Source organism: Aegilops tauschii, chromosome 3, assembly GCF_002575655.3.
Source record: "Aegilops tauschii subsp. strangulata cultivar AL8/78 chromosome 3, Aet v6.0, whole genome shotgun sequence".
NCBI lineage: Eukaryota > Viridiplantae > Streptophyta > Magnoliopsida > Poales > Poaceae > Aegilops > Aegilops tauschii.
Genome location: NC_053037.3, coordinates 5,173,879 through 5,194,205, shown reverse-complemented (window position 1 = coordinate 5,194,205; position 20,327 = coordinate 5,173,879). Strand labels below are relative to the sequence as shown.

General features: G+C 45.6%; 2 protein-coding genes across 2 annotated transcripts; both read right to left on the bottom strand.

Annotated features, from left to right (window-relative positions):
- Positions 1-7,112: 7,112 nt before the first annotated feature.
- Positions 7,113-8,564, bottom strand: LOC109776705 (disease resistance protein RGA2-like). The gene has a single exon (XM_020335368.1). The coding sequence runs from the start codon at positions 8,562-8,564 to the stop codon at positions 7,113-7,115; it is 1,452 nt and encodes a 483-aa protein (XP_020190957.1).
- Positions 8,565-12,967: 4,403 nt separating this feature from the next.
- Positions 12,968-15,925, bottom strand: LOC109776709 (fatty acyl-CoA reductase 1). Its single transcript, XM_020335372.4, has 10 exons — positions 15,713-15,925; positions 15,487-15,590; positions 14,933-15,132; positions 14,755-14,855; positions 14,457-14,649; positions 14,163-14,324; positions 14,002-14,083; positions 13,616-13,888; positions 13,384-13,511; positions 12,968-13,281 (listed from the first exon to the last, which is right to left on the bottom strand). Exons 1-10 carry the CDS (start codon positions 15,807-15,809, stop codon positions 13,122-13,124), a joined length of 1,500 nt encoding a protein of 499 aa, XP_020190961.1. The 5' UTR covers positions 15,810-15,925; the 3' UTR covers positions 12,968-13,121.
- Positions 15,926-20,327: the final 4,402 nt, after the last annotated feature.

Below are 20,327 nucleotides of genomic sequence, written 5' to 3'. Positions count from 1 at the left end.
CTGCGCTGGGCACGACCCGCACGCCTCCACTCCCCTGAGTCCACGTTCTGGCCCGCTCTGGCCGCGGCCACCTCGCGCATGCACGCGCCCAGCTCGCGGTGAGCCCTCAACAGAACGTCTCAGCGACCCGGTCCCGCTCGCCAACGGATTCCTAGTCCTACAATGCAACGTGCACACGCCACGCCCGCACCCTAGTCCTACTCACGCACACACACACGCACGCCTACGGTGCGGTCCTGACGCGCCCGACGCGTCCAGTGCGCGCCCATACATGCACCAGCCGTGTCAAGCTCGTCGCCGCGGCTTATTACACCCTACACTAGTATCATCTAAGGTTCCACAAACGTCGAGTCCAACGCCAATCCAGGGGTTAACTCTCTGAAAACTAGGCCCACGGGATCCACCATCTCCCCGGCTTAGGTCGCATCGCAGCAGAGGCAGATGAACGGGAGGGGGAGCAGAGGTACCGTGGATTTGCCCGCCGTCACCGTCCCTAGCTGCGCTTGCCTTCTCCGTCGCTGTCGCCGCCGCCGAGTGAGCTTCAGCCAGCGAGAGTTGGTCGGGGAGTCGCTCGTCTCGACTCGGTCAAAAGAGACACGTGGGCCCAAGCTGTCGGGGGCAAAGTATCGAATTCAGATATACTACCTCTATGAAGAAACTAGCAAAACGGCCCGTGCCTTGCAATGGGAAAAAAACATCATAATCTTCAATGGGCATGACCACATTTTACTGCATCACCGAGATATACTATCACTCTTCGTGAAAGCATGAACAATTTTTGAAATCATGAACATTTTTTAAACTCATGCACATATTTGAAATGGTGAATATTTTTCAAATTCATGAACCCTTTTACAAATTTTCGAACATTTTCTAAAATAAAGAATATTTTTTGGATTAATAAAAAATTTATACTATTTGCAAACATTTTCTAAAAAAATTGAACAAATTTTTAAACAGTTTTCTAGAATCGTCGAACATTTCTAGAATCGACAAACATATTTTTGGACATTGGTGGAATAATTTTTGAAATTCATGAACGATTTTTTAATTTAATGAACATTTCTTGAAATGCATGATCATATTTTGAATCAGCGAACATTTTATGAATGAATAAACTATTTTGTAAGTCATGAACAGTTTCTGAATTTTTAGGATATTTTTTCAATTCATGAACATTTTTTGAATTGGCTAAATTTTGTTCAATTTCATTATAAAAATTAATAGACGAACTTTTTAAATAATGATGAACATTTTTTGAATGGCCGAACATTTGTTTTCAAAATTCTGATAATTTTTCTAATAAGCAAACATGTCTTACAAAATCGCGAACATTTCTTGAATCCACCAAATTTTCATGATTTATTAAATATTTATTTTAAAATTCTTTTTTTTAACTTTCTGAACTTTTTTGGAGTACCTAATTATTTAAATAAGAAAAAATTAAAACAAAAAAAAGAAAGAAAAATCTAAATTTTAAAGACAGGCTGCCCGGATATGTGCCGGCACAAACGGCCGCGCTGCGTCTTCCCCCCGCAGAGAGCAGTAGACAGGGGGGTGCGAGCAGGGGTCAGACATCCCCCATCGCTTCGCCCCCCGTATGGAGTTACCGAAACTACTATACATACAAATTGGCAACATGCATTTAATTAGTACTAATTAGGGATTAAGCCCAACAGATATACGCGGCCCAATAAAAAGGAAAGACCTATTTGGACATATGGCCATGTACGTATTTTACTCTATAATAGGAGTATTTTGTAGATATCTGCATTGGACGAGGGTGCAGAACAGGGATGATTCCTATCTTCTACTCATGCCGGCGGCGGCGGCGGCGGCGCCGCCGTCTCGCCTGCCAGGAAGGGAAACTACCGCAGAATTGATCAATCTCTCGTTCTTTGCAGTCTGAAACCTGAAGGTACGACATATACACGATCTGAATCCTAGAAGCATCAATCTCCGTGGCCCTTCAAAGATGATGGCTGCCGTGCTGGATTTCATTGGTACTGACTGGATTGCTGGCTCTCTTGGCATCCGATCGTTGTTTGTTAATTATGTCTACGCATCTTGACCTAATCAAGGTACAACAACATACAAGCTCTACTCTTATGAATTAAGATTGATTACTGTATTTACATTTTACTGATGACCTATACAACCTACTTACGTAGAAGACAAAGATCATATATTTATCAAAAAAAATTTTTAGAAAAGGAGGATGACCCCCGGCCTCTGCATCTGGGCGATGCATACGGCCACTTTATTAATTATTCTCACAAGACCTTATAAAGTCATACAAAAGTAAGACTAAAGCCGCCGTCTAAGCAACAAACTGTCGCTATACCTATCCAATTGATGAAGGGGCGCAGATAGCTTGGGCCTAATATCAAACAGACATTGCAGCCAACCCTAACATCTAAGACTTGAGACCCCAACCTAGCCTCTTGCCGGGTCTGTGGCACACACTGGTCCGGCGTGCTCTCAGAGGCCGCCGCCGCCAACTGCCACCGCTCCATCTTCATAACTGTACTGATGCATCAACCTTGCTCGGTCTAGCTATCATCGACGCCACCACGGCGTCAAACGGCACCTCCTCCCTGCGCGCAAACAGCTGAGCACGTCACGGTCGCCTCTGATACACCTCAGCGCCATGCTTCCAAGTATCACCAGCCGACACAGCTTGAAGTCCTTGGAAGATCTGTCGTGCGTAGCACCTGCCGACCAGGCATGACAAAGCGTAGCACCTGTCGGTCAGGCATGACTTGACATCACCACCGAAGCTCCGTGCAAGACGAAGCCGCTCCACCTCCTTCCTCTGACTTCCAGCGCTGCTCCGCAAACGATGCTCCCAAGAAAGAAACGACACCGCAGTGCCGCCATCGTCCGATCTGGAACACCAGATCCTAGGGTTTCCCCGGAGCAGCACGAGTGGGTCGACAGTAGTTACACGACGATGCCTCCATCAAGGTAACGGCGAGAACGCCGCCATCGCCTGCCGTCGGCTCAGTTTTCACTGGCAACCATGTCTCCCCTACTCGCAGCCGGGACAAGATGATGGATCTCGAGATCCGATCACCAAGTCTCTGGCCGGCCATCTCTGGAGAAGATGACCACCACGTCCACCAGCGTCACCACGTCGGGCACGCGTCGCCGCCGGTACCCCCATGGTGCCTAGAGGCCGACAAGCCCCGACGAACACCACGCCTCGCCAGCCGCCATGGCCCAGACCCAAGCACCACCAGATCCAGATCGGATCGGGGTCGAGGGCCCCAAGCCGCAACCGCTGCGGAGGCAGCACCACTGGACGGTGCCCAGCCCTCCAGCCCGCCGTATGACCGAATCATCGCCGGAGCTCCCCCCGCCACGCCACCAAGCCGCCGCCGGGATAACTCGCGCCGCCGCCAGAGAAGCTGCAGCCGCCGCGCGTCGGAGGGGCCCCAAGCCGCAGCTGCACCGCCGCCAGGCAGGGCCGCCGCCACCCAGCACGCCCTCCTCCGCGCCGCTGGGCCCCGCCCAGCCCAGCGCCGTCTCGCGCCGGACGCCAACCGCGAGGAGAGGGGCAAGATCCCCGCCGCCACCAACGCCGGCCGGACTTTGCCCGGCGGAGCTGCGCGGTGGCGGCGGGCGGAGAGATCGACGAGGGAGGACGAGGGGCGGCGCGCTAGGGTTTCCCCCGAGGACGCTCGCGGGAGCGGCTCAGGGGTCGGGAGTGGGAATTCAACTCTTGTAAGATTATTTATCAAATGATGTAAGATTATTAACTAATTATCCCTTGGTGTCGATGATTTTCACCGCAATAACAAAGAGATCATGAGCCTTAGACCCTCTTCGATCATGTTATATTCGTTTTTATTCTACTTTCTTAAAAGAAAACGTGTACTCGACGCGCTGTGCCTTCTATTTAGAATAATCGATCATGTCTCCTTCGCCCCCCTTATCTCCAAATCCTGACTCCATCCCTGGCAGTATAGGAGGTCCCTACTGCATGGGCCGCCCGGGCGGGGGATTCCCCTATGTAAAACATTTTTAATCACTTGTAGGTGGTATTGTTGGGTAATATTTTGCAACTTTAAAGGTAATTTTAGTGACGTACCGTCCGAAGCAATAGCCCTTTATTATTAAATATAGATATAGATATAGATATAGATAGAAGAGCGTTTAAGTCACTACTAGGTAATGCTACCCCTATAGCAGCAACTAGGTTGTCATACACATACAGGCATACATGTCACCGTCAAGTGCTAATTTGGTTGAAACTCAAATTTTGTGTGAGATTTACTAGACCGGATACGAGCACTTTTTGTGAAGCAGGCCGTTATCCCTTTTCCCTTCCTCCGTCCATGCCAACCTCCCGACAAAGTTGCGTCGGAGGAGCCGGCGATCTGTAGCCTCCAGAGTCTCAGTGCCTCCTGGCGGCTTCCGTGACCCGCACACACTTTTCCTAGCTGCACATTTTTCACACAACCCCGCTCCCGCTGCCGCCGCCGCCGTCTCTGGTAGCTCGCTGTCGCCTCCGGCCTCCTCCTCTGCCGCGTCGAAGATGAATCGAATACACTCTTCACCGAGGCGTGGAACAACAGCTCACCGAGGGCTAATTAAGCTAATAAAAGCGGCAGTACTACATGTCCATGGTAAGGATCAATTTCTTGTACACCTTTTGTCTAGTGTTGTTAAACTGCACACTGATAATCTAATTATCTGATGTCATATGTTGATACTTGATATGCGTATCTAAGATAATCCAATCAAGCGGCTGGCATGTGCTAGGCAGCCATGGTTGACCTTTCTATTGGGCAAGCAGCAATAAGAGCACAAAATTTTTTGGCGGTTCAAACAAAGGATGAGTGACTTCATCTCATACCAACTACTACATTTGGAAAATATCATGATTTCGGTTGCCATCCAGGTCACCATCAGATTGACTTCTAACAGTTTTTTTTAAGATTGATGACTGCTAACTTTGTTGAAAATCAAATTTTGTAGCCAACAGGCCAAGTCTCAAACGTCATGGTAATCTTTTCAGAGATATTTCTCTCTCCAGGTTTGAACATGAAACCGATGGCGTAGGAGGCATTACGTGTTGTTAAACTAAACACATTTTGGTTCTGCTACAATGTCCAAACCCCATTTTGGCTCTAAATATATTGTGTCGAAGTCCTAGTTCCTCCACCCAGCCAAAGCTATAAGAGCAACTCCAACGGGGCGACACAAACGGACGCACGCTTTGTCCGCTTTTTGTCCGTTTGGTTCGGCCAGGCGGACGTGTGCGTTCGCTTTTTGAAATGGGTCGGGTTGAACACCCAACGGGAGGCAGACCCATTTATGCCAACGTGGCCGGAACTGACTAATTAAACATAATTATACATAAATAGCCGGTCAAACGCCGGCCAAAGTCCACTTGAACAACTGGAAAATGAAAAAAAAAACTAATAAACCGCCTGCACGCTTCCCTAGTAGACCGCCTTGCCCTTGCCCTTGCCCTTGCCGTCGTCGTCCTCTCCGCCGGTAAGGTCAATGAAGACGGGTGGAGGCCCAGCCCAACCGAACGCGGCTTGATAGGCCGCCAGGGCAGCCTCCTCCAGCGTCTGCTGCGGCGGCGGCATAGCGGCGAGGCGGGCGCGCTCCTCCTCCTCCTCCTCGAGTCGCAGAGCTTCCTCGTCACGGCGCAATATCTGCTCATATTGCATCTGCCTCTCGCTGTCGGCCCGCTCCTCGGCGAGCCAGTGCGCCTTCCAGTGCTCAAGGTGGGTCGCCTCTTTTTCCAGCGTGGCGGCGTATTGGTAGGGAGGCGCGCTCACCCACTCGCAGTACTGGCCGGTCCACAAAAAGGACTCCTCCGGCCAAGTGGGGAGCGGCGGTGAACGCTTGCGCGTGGGAGTTGGCTCGCGCTCCGGCTTGGGCTTGGGCTCGACGAGGGGCGGCGCCGGCACGAACAGGGGCGCCTGGACGGAGTAACCCGCCACAGACAAAGCAATGGCTTGCTCCAGCCCATCCCAATGGGCGGACTCCTCGAGACAGCTCACCTCCAGCGCGTGTTGCAGGGCCTCCTCGAGGGCGGCTGGGTACTCTGCCTCCGCCTCCTCTTCCACCATCTCTACCCACAGGGGCGGCGGCGGAATGTCGTGGTTGATGTGGACGCCCCGCCGCCGTTCCTCCTCGTGTTCGAGGGCAAACCAGGCCTCCCAGTTGGGAGAGTCCGCGACACCACTGGCACCGGGATCCGCTGCGGATCGAGGTGCCAGCGGTGTGGCAGTGTGACGTCCGGGTACGGCAACGACTGCCTGTACTCCCAGTGCCACCACGCTTGGTGCACCGGGATGTGCGGACGCTGTCGACCTGGGCGGGCACGCGCCAGCGACGGAGGAGGAGGGGGAGGAGCATAGGAGGATGAGGCGCCGGGGATGCCCTTGCCTTTGCCGCTGCCGGAGCTTCTGCCGAAGAGGCCCATGGCTAGGGTTTTGGGTTGTCGCCGGCGAGGAAGCAAGAAGGTGGTCGTGGGTTGGGGGGGGGGGGGGGGCAGTTGTGGACGGAAGTGGATGAGGACGCCCCCCTCCCCCGCATGTGCGGGTTAAAAAAGAACGCTTGCACTGGCTGACTAGTGAGCCCAGTGTCTGTGGGAATTAGACGGTGGGCGGTAGTTGGGTGGCCGCCAAGTGGGGCCGCGGCGGACACTTCGCATCCGCGCCGACGCATTTGTGGCCCAAATTTGGGCCGCAAATGCGTCGGCGCGGACGCATTTTGGGTTTGGGTCAGCGTGTTGGGCCTCCGGTTTTGTCCGCGCCGACCTAAACGGACGCAGGCGGGCGATTTGAGTCGCCCCGTTGGAGTTGCTCTAAACATTTAAGTCATAGGATATTGTGTCGAAGTCCATTATAAGAGTTCTTCAACTTTAAATTATTAACACTCAGATGAAAAAAAGATAGGACTGAAGTATAAAAGGAAGAATAGAGCGAGAGGAAAAAGGACCATATACATGCAGAATTAGACACAGAGTGGCCTTAGTATGCCTGCTGACATCAAATCATTCTTTGGGTCTTTGTAAAAAGACAACAAATTTCATGAAAAACTAGACAACGATTATTACACTAAATTATAGAAGCTATGTTATAAGATTATACATGGAATTCGCGTCGCTTCCTCCCTGGCAAGAGGGTACCTTCAGGCATATCCTGAACCCAGTCGGGAACAAAATAAGATGCGGAATTGTAAGGAGGAATCCTTGATTCCCATGTCACTAAATTGAACTCTCCTTTTGGCCTAACACTAGGATCTGCCACGAGGTCCCCAAGTGTCACCGTTGGTAATTCCTTCTTTCTTGGAACTATGGCTGAATAAGGTATCGCGCGCAGTGGATTCAAAGCATAATCTGTTAAATCAAGCGGATAACCTTGTTCCATTTGTATTTTCAGATCCACACCATATATAGAGAGGTTCCTTTCAAGCATTCTTCTTCTTTTTTTTAATAGGAAAAGCCAGAATTGGACATTCAGGTTGTTCCTCAGTACATCTGCAACTGGATTTATAACAAGAAGTGACTCTTCCATGTGCAACATCTTGGCATATTCTTGTGCTATTGGTACTAGTCGTGGATGTTCTTCTGGGTTTGCACTTCCAAATGCCAGTGTCTTGAATAGGTACCATAATTCCTCGAAAGACAAATTATTAAGAAAAATTGGCTTCACTGATCCAAATCTGGCTGATCTTTGGAGTTTACTTATGATGATCACCTTGCTACCTCTAGCCAACCTTTTAACAAATGAGTGGAATTTTCTCCAATCGTTGTCATCTACATTGGAAGCAAACTCAACAACTACCAACACTTTGCCGAACATGGTACTTTCATGCTCAAGAATTTTCAAAAGGTTTTCTCCACTGAAGTGCAAAACCGAAGAGAAGCGCGACCGCACCCTCTCATCGCTGCACACATGAGCAACCAACGTTTTCTTGCCAACTGTGCAACCACCTATGATCGGAAGAACAGCTGGTTCATCACCAGGCGTGTTCTGTTGCAACAAGAAGTTCAAGAGCATTTGCTTTTCAACGTGGCGACCAAACATGATGTTTTCATAGTAAAGATACGAATCATATGGTCTACGCACCATGCGGTCGCATCCATCCAAAAGCACAACAAACTCCATCATGTTAGCCACAACACTTTGCATGCTTTGCAAGGCACCATCTAAATCAAGGTTCACTACTTTGTCCTTTCTTGTACATGCAATTGTGCGAGTACGTTTAAGAGGAATGGCGAAAGGCAAAATAGATGAGTTGCAAACCTCGATGATGCCTTTGTCCACAAAGCTTTGGTACCTGAAGGTGTCAACAACATGGTAGCCTTGGTACATGGCCTCCGAAAGCAACTGGAGCTGCATTACCATCCTGGAGTTCATGATGTATCTCCCATCTGCTTCTTCAACAACCGTGTGTACTCTCATTAGGAGATGCTGCAACCTGTCCACCTTCTCCTCTAATCGGATATGGCTTGAGTAGGAGTACTTGTTTATCAGGAAGGAGATGAAGCGGCTAACAAATTCGCTTGCAACTGCAGATATGGTGAGATCCATGTCAAGTTCACAACCCCTTCTTTGATAGGTGGAATGTTTCGCTTGAGTGTCTACTTTGGAGAAACAAAGTCCATGAGTTTTGAGATGGAATTTGACAGGGAAGTTCATCTCTCACTATATATTAGTGCTGCGTTGAAAGCACTAGCAGTTAATTTAATTAGAATCGCAAATTGAGCAAAGCCAAGTGTTTAAAGATGAGGAGTGAATGAGTCCTACGAATTAAAGGATAGCTCCAACGTTCTTGAACATTCAATGCTCCTAGTGTTCGACTGCAGTTTCTTGAAGGAGTAATTGACAAGGACATGCCAACTACCATGATGTGCCATCTATGACTATGCTTGATGGAGTTCCTATTCTTGTATCTTTTATAGAGTAAGCTTGTCTTGTGTTTCCGAGAAGGAATGAAAATCATGTCAACACAAAAAACTGATTGTATTCGGTTTCACGTTAGTATTTCTTTTCCTTGTCACTTTTGGTTCCAGTCTACCTAAAACCTACGTGATCATGGAGCCACTAAAATCATTTGTCACAGAGATAGATCTTGTCGTTTGATTAGTAGTCTACGCAATATAAATTTATGTATTTAAAACAAAACAAATCTTACTTGGTTAAATACTCGATAAAGCTAAAATTTTGAACCTTTGGCTATTTAATACACTAAATTAGTTGGGTACATAGGGAGAGAATTATCTGGTGCACCAGGGCTTGCACATCGCCTTCAATATTGGCGTGCATAAACTAGCTCTTGTTAAACATGCTATGCTTGTGCTACGAGCATGCTGCTACACTTTCCTACCTGCATGTTTGCCCCCAGACAGCCGCTAACGCTACAGCTGCCGTCTCCGCTAGCTCGGTCAGTGTCCTCCATCACCACTGCCGCATCGATACCAATCGACTGCACATGTAACTGATGTGTCGAAGAACAGCTTACTGTTGAATAATGCACTGTACCGTGGAGTCACACGAGTGGCAGTAGTACATGTACATGGTAAGCCAGCAACTTATTGTGCACCTTCCCACTCGTGCTATCAAATTGCAAACTGCTGCGAAATCTGAATATCTTATGCCATATACCCTACTAACTAATAGGCATGACTGATCTTTCTATGGGCATGCAGCAACCTCCAAAACTTCACCAGAGTAGCCGTGCTATTGCTAGCTGCAGCAGGATCAGTGAGATCGAAAAAGTTGTGGAGTAGCTTTGTTAAAGATGTGTCGAATATTATTGTACAAGGTAGGTTACAGTTGGACTTGGTTTTGGACTATGTGTAGATAGGATATGGAGTCGTGTTCAAATAGGACATTTGTATCCTAGACCTCTCATATATAGCAGGGGTAGACACACGATGTAATCTATGCCAACATAATAGCACATGTACGCAGGGGGAGCCGGCGGCGTGTGCCGGCGCCCGGATGGCCGGTGTGTGGTATTGTGACGGTGTCACGGGGAGGAGCGCCCGTAGTCAGGTCCCGGGGATGTAGCCATGATGGTGAACCTCGTTAACAAATCTCGGTCTATCGGTGCTAGTTGATGGACAGGAGTTGACCGTGGAGAATCTGAGAAAGTGGCGGAAAGTCTAAAATTGTCAAAAGCTGAGAGAGTACATGGCCGTATATTCTGTGGTGTTCAGTGCACCTCGCAAAGTGTGGATGACGAGTACAGAAGGAGGTGGAGTGCTATAGTTGTGTGACATGTCAGAGACTATCCGGGAGAAGGGTGAGACAACTGCGAATTTGACTCGAGGTGACACAGGGCGACGGTGAAATTCGTTCAAGTTTCAGACAGACGGTCAAGAAAGAGCGGTGATGTTGAGTTCAGGTAACTCTTTTATGTCGCGTCCAATATGTGAGTTGTTCACTTTCTGTGTGATAGCGTTGAGCGGATAATCCGGAAGTTGGGAGCACAAAGTAGAGTAAAGAGGAACTTGATTTTGCTCGAGTGTTAACTGTGAAGAAGACGAGAAGGGACTACAATTGCAGGTGGAGTCACGTGGAGTCTTGGAGTAGCAGCGATGCTCATGGCGTAACTCAAGTCCAATATACATGAAGGTTCGACGCATGGATAAATTCAAGGTGGTGTAGAATATTCACCAAGGTGGAGTTTGTTAAAATTGTGTCGAATATTATTGTACAAGGTAGGTTACAGTTGGACTTGGTTTTGGACTGTGTGTAAATAGGATATGGAGTCGTGTCCAAAGAGGACACTTGTATCCTATACCTCTCATATATAGCGGGGGTAGACACACGATGTAACATATGCCAACATAATAGCACATGTACGCAGGGGGAGTCGGCGGCGTGTGCCGGCGCTCGGGTGGCCGGTGTGCGGTATTGTGACGGTGTCACGGGGAGGAGCGCCCGTAGTCAGGCCCCGGGATGTAGCCATGATGGTGAACCTCGTTAACAAATTTCGGTGTCGTGCTTGTGTGATTGCTTGGTCCTCGATAGATCCACGGGGCACCTCGGATTTATTCTAACAAGCTTAATGAATCTTTAATATATATTTATAACTCTCTCATTGTTCCTGGCCTGTAGTGTTGTCTAAATTATATAATTGCTTCAAACCATAGCATGATCATGATTATCTCTGTTGTTTCCAAACTCTGGGGGTTTTCTTTGTTCAATTCTTACTGAATCTTATACTCCATTGGGACACCATAATTCTTTATTTGTTGAAATGTGTCTGTATTTCTCAATACATTTGTCTCTTGTACCTATCTCGTGGAATTTATATGTTACTAGTGTGTGCTACATCAAGGATTGAGAGGCCATCTGACCATATATGGAGGGTGATAAGAGCAGTGTGTTCCAAGGATCAAGGATTCAGAGGAGATCTCGCTATATGGATGCCCATATCGTGCTTGACGGAGTGAAGAGATCCTCCTATGCAGAAGAGGATGCCATCCGAATTGACACTTTCAGTCTGAACTCCGAACCTTCTCCACATCTTCAGTTTTGAAGCTGCTTGCTGCAACCTGAACCTCCATCAGCCTTAGGCGTTATACAGTCTCCACGTGATTACTTGTATTTCGCCTTTTTTGATTTTTTTTGGAACTAGGACTTAGTTATGGTTATGTGCATCTTAGTTATGTGAGTAAATAGCATAAAACTACTACTTTACAGGCTAGGGTTCCAAAAAACTAGCTGTATTTAATTTTTCTCAGATAACTACCAAGTGGGTGGTCTGCTGTTTCAAAAAATTCAAATCATCGAGTGATTCAAAGTTGATCACGATTATGACAGGTCGGGCCCGCACCTAAACGAACTGTCTGTTTGACTGTTAGGTTGACCGTTAACTTACAAATGGAGCCCGCATATCAGTGTCTCTTCCTTCTCTTTTCTTTCTCTCCCTCCCCTGAACTCTCTCTCGAGCACGAGCAGGACACGCACCCTCCTCCCGAGCCGGCGACTCTGTCCTCTCCTAAGCCGGCGACACCCCTCCCCGGCCTCCCTCTCACCTCCGCCGCCGGAAGCCACCAGCTCGCCATCGCCGAAAGCCACCAGCTAGACACCGCCGGAAGCGACCAGGTCCGACGGCCATGGCGCATGCGCCAGATCGACCAAGGCGCTGCCGGAAGCCACCACGCGCCGCACCAACTTGGTTGTGGCGCCAACAGCCGCGGGCACGCGCCGCACCAACTCGCGAGGCGGGGCTCGACGGCTGCAAGGAGCAGGAGCAGCCAGCAGAGGTCGTCCTTGCTCAGCGGCTGCAAGGAGCAGCAGCAGAGGCCGTCGCAGCTCGGCGGCTGCAAAGGAGCAGCAGCAGCGGCCGTCTCTGCGGCCAAGGAGCGGGAGAGGGCGTCCTGCAGGTGCGTAGCGGCGGCATGGAGCACGGCATGGTGCGGCGGCGGGCATGAACAGGGACCCGATTGCTTTTTTAGAAAAACTACAGGGACCCAATTGCTTTTTTAGAAAAACAGCAGGACCCGATTGCTCTTTAGAAATGTTTATAGGGGTTGTTTTGTAAAAAGTGAGGACATATTTCTAAATTTGGAAAAGAACTGGGGCATTGAAGATTTTTTTTGTTTGAATATGAGGTAGAGACACTGACATGTGGGCCCCACTTGTAAGTTAACAGTCAACCAAACGATTCGTTTGGTGCGGGCCCGACCTGTCATAATCACGTTCAACTTTAAATCACTCGATGATTTGGGTTTTTTGAAACAGCGAACCACCCACTTGCTAGTTATCTGAAAAAAATTGAAAACAGGTAGTTTTTTGAAACCTTAGCCTGTAACGTAGTAGTTTTATGCTATTTACTCCAGTTATGTAGAGGCTGGGTGTGATGCTTAAACCTTTTAAGTAATAAAGCGTCATTTATCAAAAAATTCATTAGAGCTGCATGACGGAGTACTACTATACATATACTTGGATACAACATAAAGTTGAAACCTAATTTTATTTTATTAATATAATGCACAAAGTTGCATAAAAAATATTGTACAATACATATTCACACAATACATATTCACCAGAGTTACAAATAAATATAGTAGTACAATTATTGTATTTCAAAGGCTAGCAACTTCGGTTGAAATTTGTCTAGTTAGATGTTATTTAATCATCCATAATTTTTAGCACACCGGGGATGTGAACACTGTAGAAATAGTCATCCCAGTCGAGGGACTTGGGGTCAAAGTCAAAGCAGTAGGCTACATTGATATTTTGATGCTTGTTCATCGCCATCCTCAGCTTCTGTGAATTCATGTCATCAAAACTTCACAAGATTGATGAACGACAATTTAAGTCAGAGAACATTCATAAAATCTTATTATCCAAAGAAGAAACAACATTTTGATAAGACTTTGAACTAACTTACCACCCTTTGAACAAGGTGTATGGTGCGTAGAGATCGATCAGTTGCATGACGAGTCTGTATTTTCTGCGGGCTTCATTGTAGTGCCGTGAGAAAACACCACAGAGCAGAATGTTCGCTAGATGAAGCATCTGTCCAATAATTGATCGTACGATACTCTCATACTTTTAATTTCATTCTCGTCTCATCTCTTTGAATCAAAGTTTTCATGTGGAAATAGTATAAGCTAGCTAACCTCGAGGGGAAGCTTGTATTTGATGGTCGTGTACAATGTTAACCGTGCGACTGTGCTGAAGAATCTCATCTTCTTCAGCTGGGCAAGCTCGCCATTCCTTCCCGTGCATGGTGGGTTGTCAAGGAAGTAGCGGTGGCCTGAATCTGACAGGACGGCGTAGGGTGCGGGGTTGCACAGTGATGATGTTACATGGTAGATGATCTGCGCTTGCTGATCCTCCGAGTGTGCTGACATGGAAACCATCATAGCGTTCACCACCATGTCCCCTGGAATCTGTCAAAAACACACACACACACACCAGGACCACTCCTCAGAGCTTGTTCACTTGGTAACTTGATCAAGGTTCATTCGGAAATTTGTTGCTAATCTGTGAATAAGTTACTCACCACGTCCATTATCAAGTCAAGGTCAGCTAGGAAGAATGGCAAGGTCTGCTTGGCGTATCCGACGATAATCGTGTCGATTGTCCTGTGGAAGATGAAAATGTAGGTCTACTATTGTACACAGTTTTAAATAATAAAGAAACATATTTTGTTTTTTCCGTCACCTGATTCCTTCCGTCCATCCAGGGAATGGCTCCTTGAGGGTACTGGTTATGATGCTAGGGCGGATGATTACCACTGGAATGTCCCCTCGTAGGTGCCCGATCATCATCTCCCCCAGTGCCTTGGTGAAGACATAGGTGTTTGGCCACCCAAAGTTTCGTGCCCTTCATTCAGTTGTCCATAAGAACAAACACGCGACACATGTATCAGGTTTGTAGCGCTACCAAATGGAAGCATGGAGTTTAGATGGATAAGTATGCTTTCTTTTCTTCTCTAATCAGATGTTTGTGTCTGACCTCTTCAGACCAAGCTCCTTCATGGTTCTCCTCTCATCCCTCTTTGTGCAACAATTAATGTTTAGTTCTCTCATGGTTTCTTTGATCAGATTTTGCTCGGATTCGATGTCTAGATGTGTGCCCACCCTTAGGGTCTCACCCATTAAGAATGGCTTCTCTGGTATTAAGCCCTCTTGTTCACCAGATACATAGGCTGTAAAATCAAATAACCAGTCACTTAATGAGTTAATATTCAGAATGTCATGACACACGACCAACCACAAACTCGATCATATATAGTATTATTATGGTTGCACACCAGTTGAAACATGAAGCAACATTTTGAGCTTAGGACACTTCTTTGCAAACGCACAGACGTGCTTCACTCCCAAGACATTCACGTCGAAAGCCACATCATATCTGAAATTTGGCATCACATTAGGACCAATTGTTTCAGCAATGTGCCAGTAATATGTGACCAGGAAACACTTACAAACCTTTCAGAGAAATTTGTAGTTGCAGCTCCGTTGACGATGATGTCTATGTCCTTGGACAAATCTATCAGGCTGGCAATGTCTAGTCCAAAGTCTTCGTGCATGATGTCGCCTGCCAAAGGACAGATCTTTTCTTCAATGAAATTATTGAACCACACACCATGTTGTTTTTTCAGCAGTTGAAAGATCCCGCTCCCGGTAACCTGAAAAATACCAAAACAGCGTTTGTACTATGCATTTGTAACATTACTCTCTAAGGAGTAAGTGTACTTTCTCAGAGACGAATGCTGCTAATCTACTTGCAGCTCTGTACTATTTAGAATAGTGATACCGTGTACATCTATCTCAACCTTGCTTATTGTGCTCTCTACTATATTATCGTTCCCTCTGGTGTGTATTTATTACTAAACACACAACGATAGATAGGCATCAAAAGATGAAATTCATTCACTTGTGAACAAGTGAGAATGGATTATCAAGAAACACAATGGCATCGATGGCAAGAAGGTGCACTCATAGCCTCATAGGGTAAAGTGGTGTAGAAACCAATATTTCACCTCTGACTGAATCCGAAGCTTTGCCGATTCAACATTGGGGGCCCGAATCAAGAGGAAGAGCTTCTTCACATCTGGCTGAACCCTAAGTATCTTCTCCACAAGCACTACCCACAAATCATGCAAGAAACACACGAGTACATATAAGCGTCTCAGTGATCACCACACATGCACGGCACATCCTGAAGTGAAAAGTAGTGATCATGCATTACAGCACGAACACACATACCTTTTCCTAGGAAGCCAGTTGAACCCGTGATGAGGATGCTCTTGCCCCTGAAGTATTCTACAACGCTCTCCGCATCCATTTCACCGATCATCGCCATCTACTTTTGCCTGCCTCGAGAGGACGCACGTATGGTTTATGTCGCTTGGTCAAGGACAACTTTTATTTGGAAAATTTGATGGAAGACTATTTGTGTGGCCATGTATTTATAGGCCAGGAAGGAGATGGGTTTCACAGGTTAAATGGAACAAGGCAGCACGCAGCACTGGTGGTTAAGGTGCTGAAGGGCAGGTCAGTTTTTTTTTCTTCTTTTTGAATTAGGGCAGGTCAGTTTCTGTCAGAAAAGTAGTGCAGCTGCAGTGCCTACAGGTGGTTAGCAGTCCGAGTCGACCTGCATTATGTGATAGCAGCTGCAGAGAATTATACTCTCTCTTAGTTACAACATACTAGTAGATGTCGTTTTAGCATCTCGATTTTTCTCAAAGTACTTCGTTTTTGCATCAGCTTTAGTCATCGTATTCCTACTTTAGCCTTTACAGCTTTACTGATTATATCATAAAAGGAGCTTCTTTTTTTGCGAAATGATCCAGTTCTATTATAAAGGTTCATCAGAAATATAAAGTGCCCCAGACATAATAAAATTACATCAACATTTCTGAACCACAGTACGACCATTGCCATTGCCAGAACAAGCTGCCGATGCACCGTTGTCACCGCTCAGATACCAGAGCCTGCCTAACCTTAACTCCTCTTGTGCTTCCATGTCTTGTTTGTACTCCAGTGACTGTGGGGAAAAAGAACTAGATGTGGTTGCAGTTCAATCCTTTTTCATGCTCCGCGATTCCGAGAGTGCATGTCGATGGAGGCCGGTGACGTGCAACTAAACTTGTCCCAAGAAACGTGATGGAGAGTGCTAACTAAAATCAGAGAAGACCGTTACAACAAACCATAACCTTTGGGAGATCCGATGGAGAGTGCCAAGTGCCAACTACAATGAGAAAAGACCATTGCAACTACAATGACAAGGAGTGAAACACCATATATATGTGGCCGTGTACGGTACGTATATGGAACAGCCACCTAATAGGATTTGTAATAGGAGTACTTTAGCTAATAAATACCTATATACCCGTATAATCAGTTTAGCAGGCAAAGGATTGGTTATCCAATGTTGTGCTGGTTACGTGAGCTAGGTATAGATCGATTGGAACGATTCCGGTAGAAATGCTCGTACGTGCTCCTACTAGTAGACGTTCAGGCAAAGGATTTGATTACTGCTTTGTACCGCACTCCATCTCGGTGTAAAAGAATTTCGTCGGGTTGTTTCGTCGTTCGTCACCGCATCTCATCATCGTCGGAAAGTAGTCGACGTGGGGGGACAGGGCCAACAAGGAGTACGATGGAGAATGCCAACTAAATTCAGAGAATGACACGAGTGATGATTCCCGAAAACAGTTAAGCCTCTATATCATGCATATGTTTACACTTTAGTTCCTCAAGGAAACGACTACTTTGACCCTAGTCCTTTTTGACTGTTGTGTGAAAGCAAGGTTTTTTTTTCTCGATCCCCTTTTTTTTCTGGTTGGGCGTGGAAAACCTGATTTCCAAAAAATCTTTAAATTCTGTATTTTTTTCGTCCAAAATGATTTAAATAAATTGTGAATTCCGATATTTCCTGTGCTTAAACATAAAAGCATTTAATCAAGATCTTGCAAATGAGCTGCGGGTCAAGGTAGTTGAACTACCAACCTCGCAAAGATTGAGGGTGGTCCGTTCCAACAGGCCAAGGTGAATGTGGAGCTTGCAAAAGCATACATATTTAGCACAATGTCACATTTAAATTCAAAACATTTGAAAATTCTTGAATGGTATCAAATTTTCTCCAGCCTGAACGGAAATTTCTAGTAACCGGTATTTAAAAAACCGAGATGTGAATTTGAACAATTTGTTCGCCCTTCATGGTTGGATGGCAAGGACGGCTTTGAGAATGGGATGAGAGCATCGTCATGGCCCATGGGAGGACAAGCCCTGTTGATCTGCCACCGAGAAACGTGATACTGACTTACATGAGCAGGAGTTTTTTTGTTCCTCTACATTAAGGGATTTTCTTGATTTCGTGTCTTCATGAAATTGAAGGTGTTGAATATCATTCTCTCTTTGCATATTTTTGAAAAATAATGCTCCCTGGTTTCATAAAATGTTCATGAAATTTGGAAAGAAACAAAATAAAATAAAAAAGGAATATGAAAGATAAAGGAAAATGGAAAAATAAAAGAGGGAAACCCCTGATTGAAAAAAAAGAAAAAAACAAGAAAAAAAAACCAGTTTGGGAATGTTTTAGAACATTTCCAAAACCGAATGCGCAACTTGGGCCGGCCCACATGTACGCAGCGGAGGAGCCGAGGGGTACGTCCACACTTATAGTAAGACATAGAGAACCCTCCCGTTTTTGCCACATGTATACCAAAAATGTTAACTTGTATTAGAAAAATATTAAATGTGTATAAAAGAAAGGTTCACCACATATTCAAAAAATATTAAAAATTGTATTTCAAATGAATAAAGCATTTGACAAACAAAAGATTCAATATGTATCGAAAAATGGTGACCATTTATTTAAAAATGTTTTCTGGTACTTTAAAAATATTAATCAAGCATTAAAAAATGTTAAACATGTGATAGAAAAATGTATTAGATATATACAAAAAAATGTGTATAGAAAAACAATGAAAACCAAGAGAGAGAGAGAGAGAGAGAGAGAGAGAGAGAGAGAGAGAGAGAGAGAGAGAGAGAGAGAAACCGATGAAAAATGAGCAAGAAACAAACTAAAGCAAAAACCAAAGACTAAGAAAAGAAAAGGAAAAGCCTAGTGAAAACCGAGAAAGAAATAAAGAAAACTAAAAAAACAACAGAAAAAAATGAATAAACCTAGTGAAAATGGCAAATAAAACGGAGAAAATCTCGTGAATAACAATAGAAAAAACAGGAGGAAAATACCTTGAAAAAACATTGAAAAAACCGGCTTGTTTCGCCTCAAGTAGGTCGCGCCTCATGAACATGACCTGGGCGCGGTGGCTAGCGGCGATGGCTATTTTCGAGGAGATAAGGGATTGATCCCTGCGTGCTCTTTTATTTTTCTATCTTTTTAATTGTGCGCAGATTGGCCAGCCTGATAAAAAAGCTAGGGTTTCTGCCTCCCGCCGGCGCCGCCGCAGGTCCGCCTCCTCTCCGGTGGCCCTAGGGCCATGGGGGCGCGGTGGATCTCGGTAAGGGCGGGTGGGAGGGCTCCGTTTTTAGTCGTTTGTTTCAGTTTTGCTAGGGTTTGTGTCCTGCTCAGGAAGACGAGACGGCGGCGGCTCCTTGAAGATGGAATAAAGGTCTCCCCGCCTAGCCCCCTTCTGGCGATGCGTCTAGCATTGTTGGTGGGCGTGTGGAGATGTGTCTCCGGCGGATCTATGTTTGGTGGATTTGCTCGGATTTCGTCGTTGTTCATGTACGTTTGCGTGTCTTTGGGTTGGATCTTTCTGATCTATGTTATTCTTCATCTGCGGTGGTTGCTGTTCTGGTGCGCTCTGGTGCGCTGGTCCTACGGGGCCTTAGCACGACGACTTTCCGACTGTCTACTACAACAAGTTGTGCCCGACTCCGGCGATGGAGGGGCGATGACGGCGGTGTGCCTTCGGCTCGCTTCAGTGCTGGTAGTCGTCACTAGGTGGTCTATGGATTTGGATGTAACTTCTATTATTTCTGGTATTTGTTGTACTGCCATGGTTGAACATGAATAGATTGGAAATTTTCTCGCAAAAAAAAAAGATTGCCCAGCGTGATTACTGTAGACAAGGGCCGTATAGGAAAAAACCCTCTACATAGGCGCCCTATCTAGCCTTCACTGAGTCCCGCTTTCGACTCGCAGAAGGGGAGACCAAGATGGCCGGCCCATGTGCGCATCAGGCCACAACCTCTTTTCTTTCCTTTTTTTCCATTTTATGTATTTATTTTTTCTTTATTTTGTACTTTTTATTATACTTTAAATATTTTAAATGTATTAATTCGTTTGGAAAATGTTAAAGGCGTATAGAAAAAAGTTGACTATGTATTAAAAAATTACAAAAAGTTTGCTCATGTGTTTACAAATGCTAATCAATCATTTAACAAAATATTGAACTGGTGTTTGAAAAATGTTAATCAAGCATTTGGAAAATGTCAAATGTGTATATAAGAAATGTTGACTATGTATTTCCGAAAATCATAATCTTTTTATTTGAAAACTATTAATTAAGAATTACAAAAATGTATAGACAAAATGTTGACAATTATTCTAAAATGTGGTATTGTAGTTCATAAATGTTAGTCAAGCATGTGAAAAATGTGTCTAAATAAATGTTGACCATGTATTAAAAAAATTAAACTTGTATTTCAAAAATATAAAACTTGTAATTGAAAGATATTCTTGACTTATACAAAAAATGTAGAATGAAAACCAAAAGAGAAAATAAAATAAAGAAACAATGAATATCTGAAAAGAACTAAAGACAAAGAATACGGAAAATGGAACCGAAGAAACAATGCAAAAAGAAGCAAAACTGTGAAAATCAATAAAGAAGCAAAAGAAAAATAA

Bases quoted from the DNA above. Each gene is read 5' to 3' on its own strand.
- LOC109776705 (XM_020335368.1), bottom strand. From the start codon at position 8,564: ATGGATCTCACCATATCTGCAGTTGCAAGCGAATTTGTTAGCCGCTTC.
- LOC109776709 (XM_020335372.4), bottom strand. From the start codon at position 15,809: ATGGCGATGATCGGTGAAATGGATGCGGAGAGCGTTGTAGAATACTTC. The intron at 14,856-14,932 runs GTTTGTAAGTGT...GCCAAATTTCAG, and splicing joins ACTACAAATTTCTCTGAAAG to ATATGATGTGGCTTTCGACG. The intron at 14,084-14,162 runs GTGACGGAAAAA...CATCTTCCACAG, and splicing joins GGATGGACGGAAGGAATCAG to GACAATCGACACGATTATCG.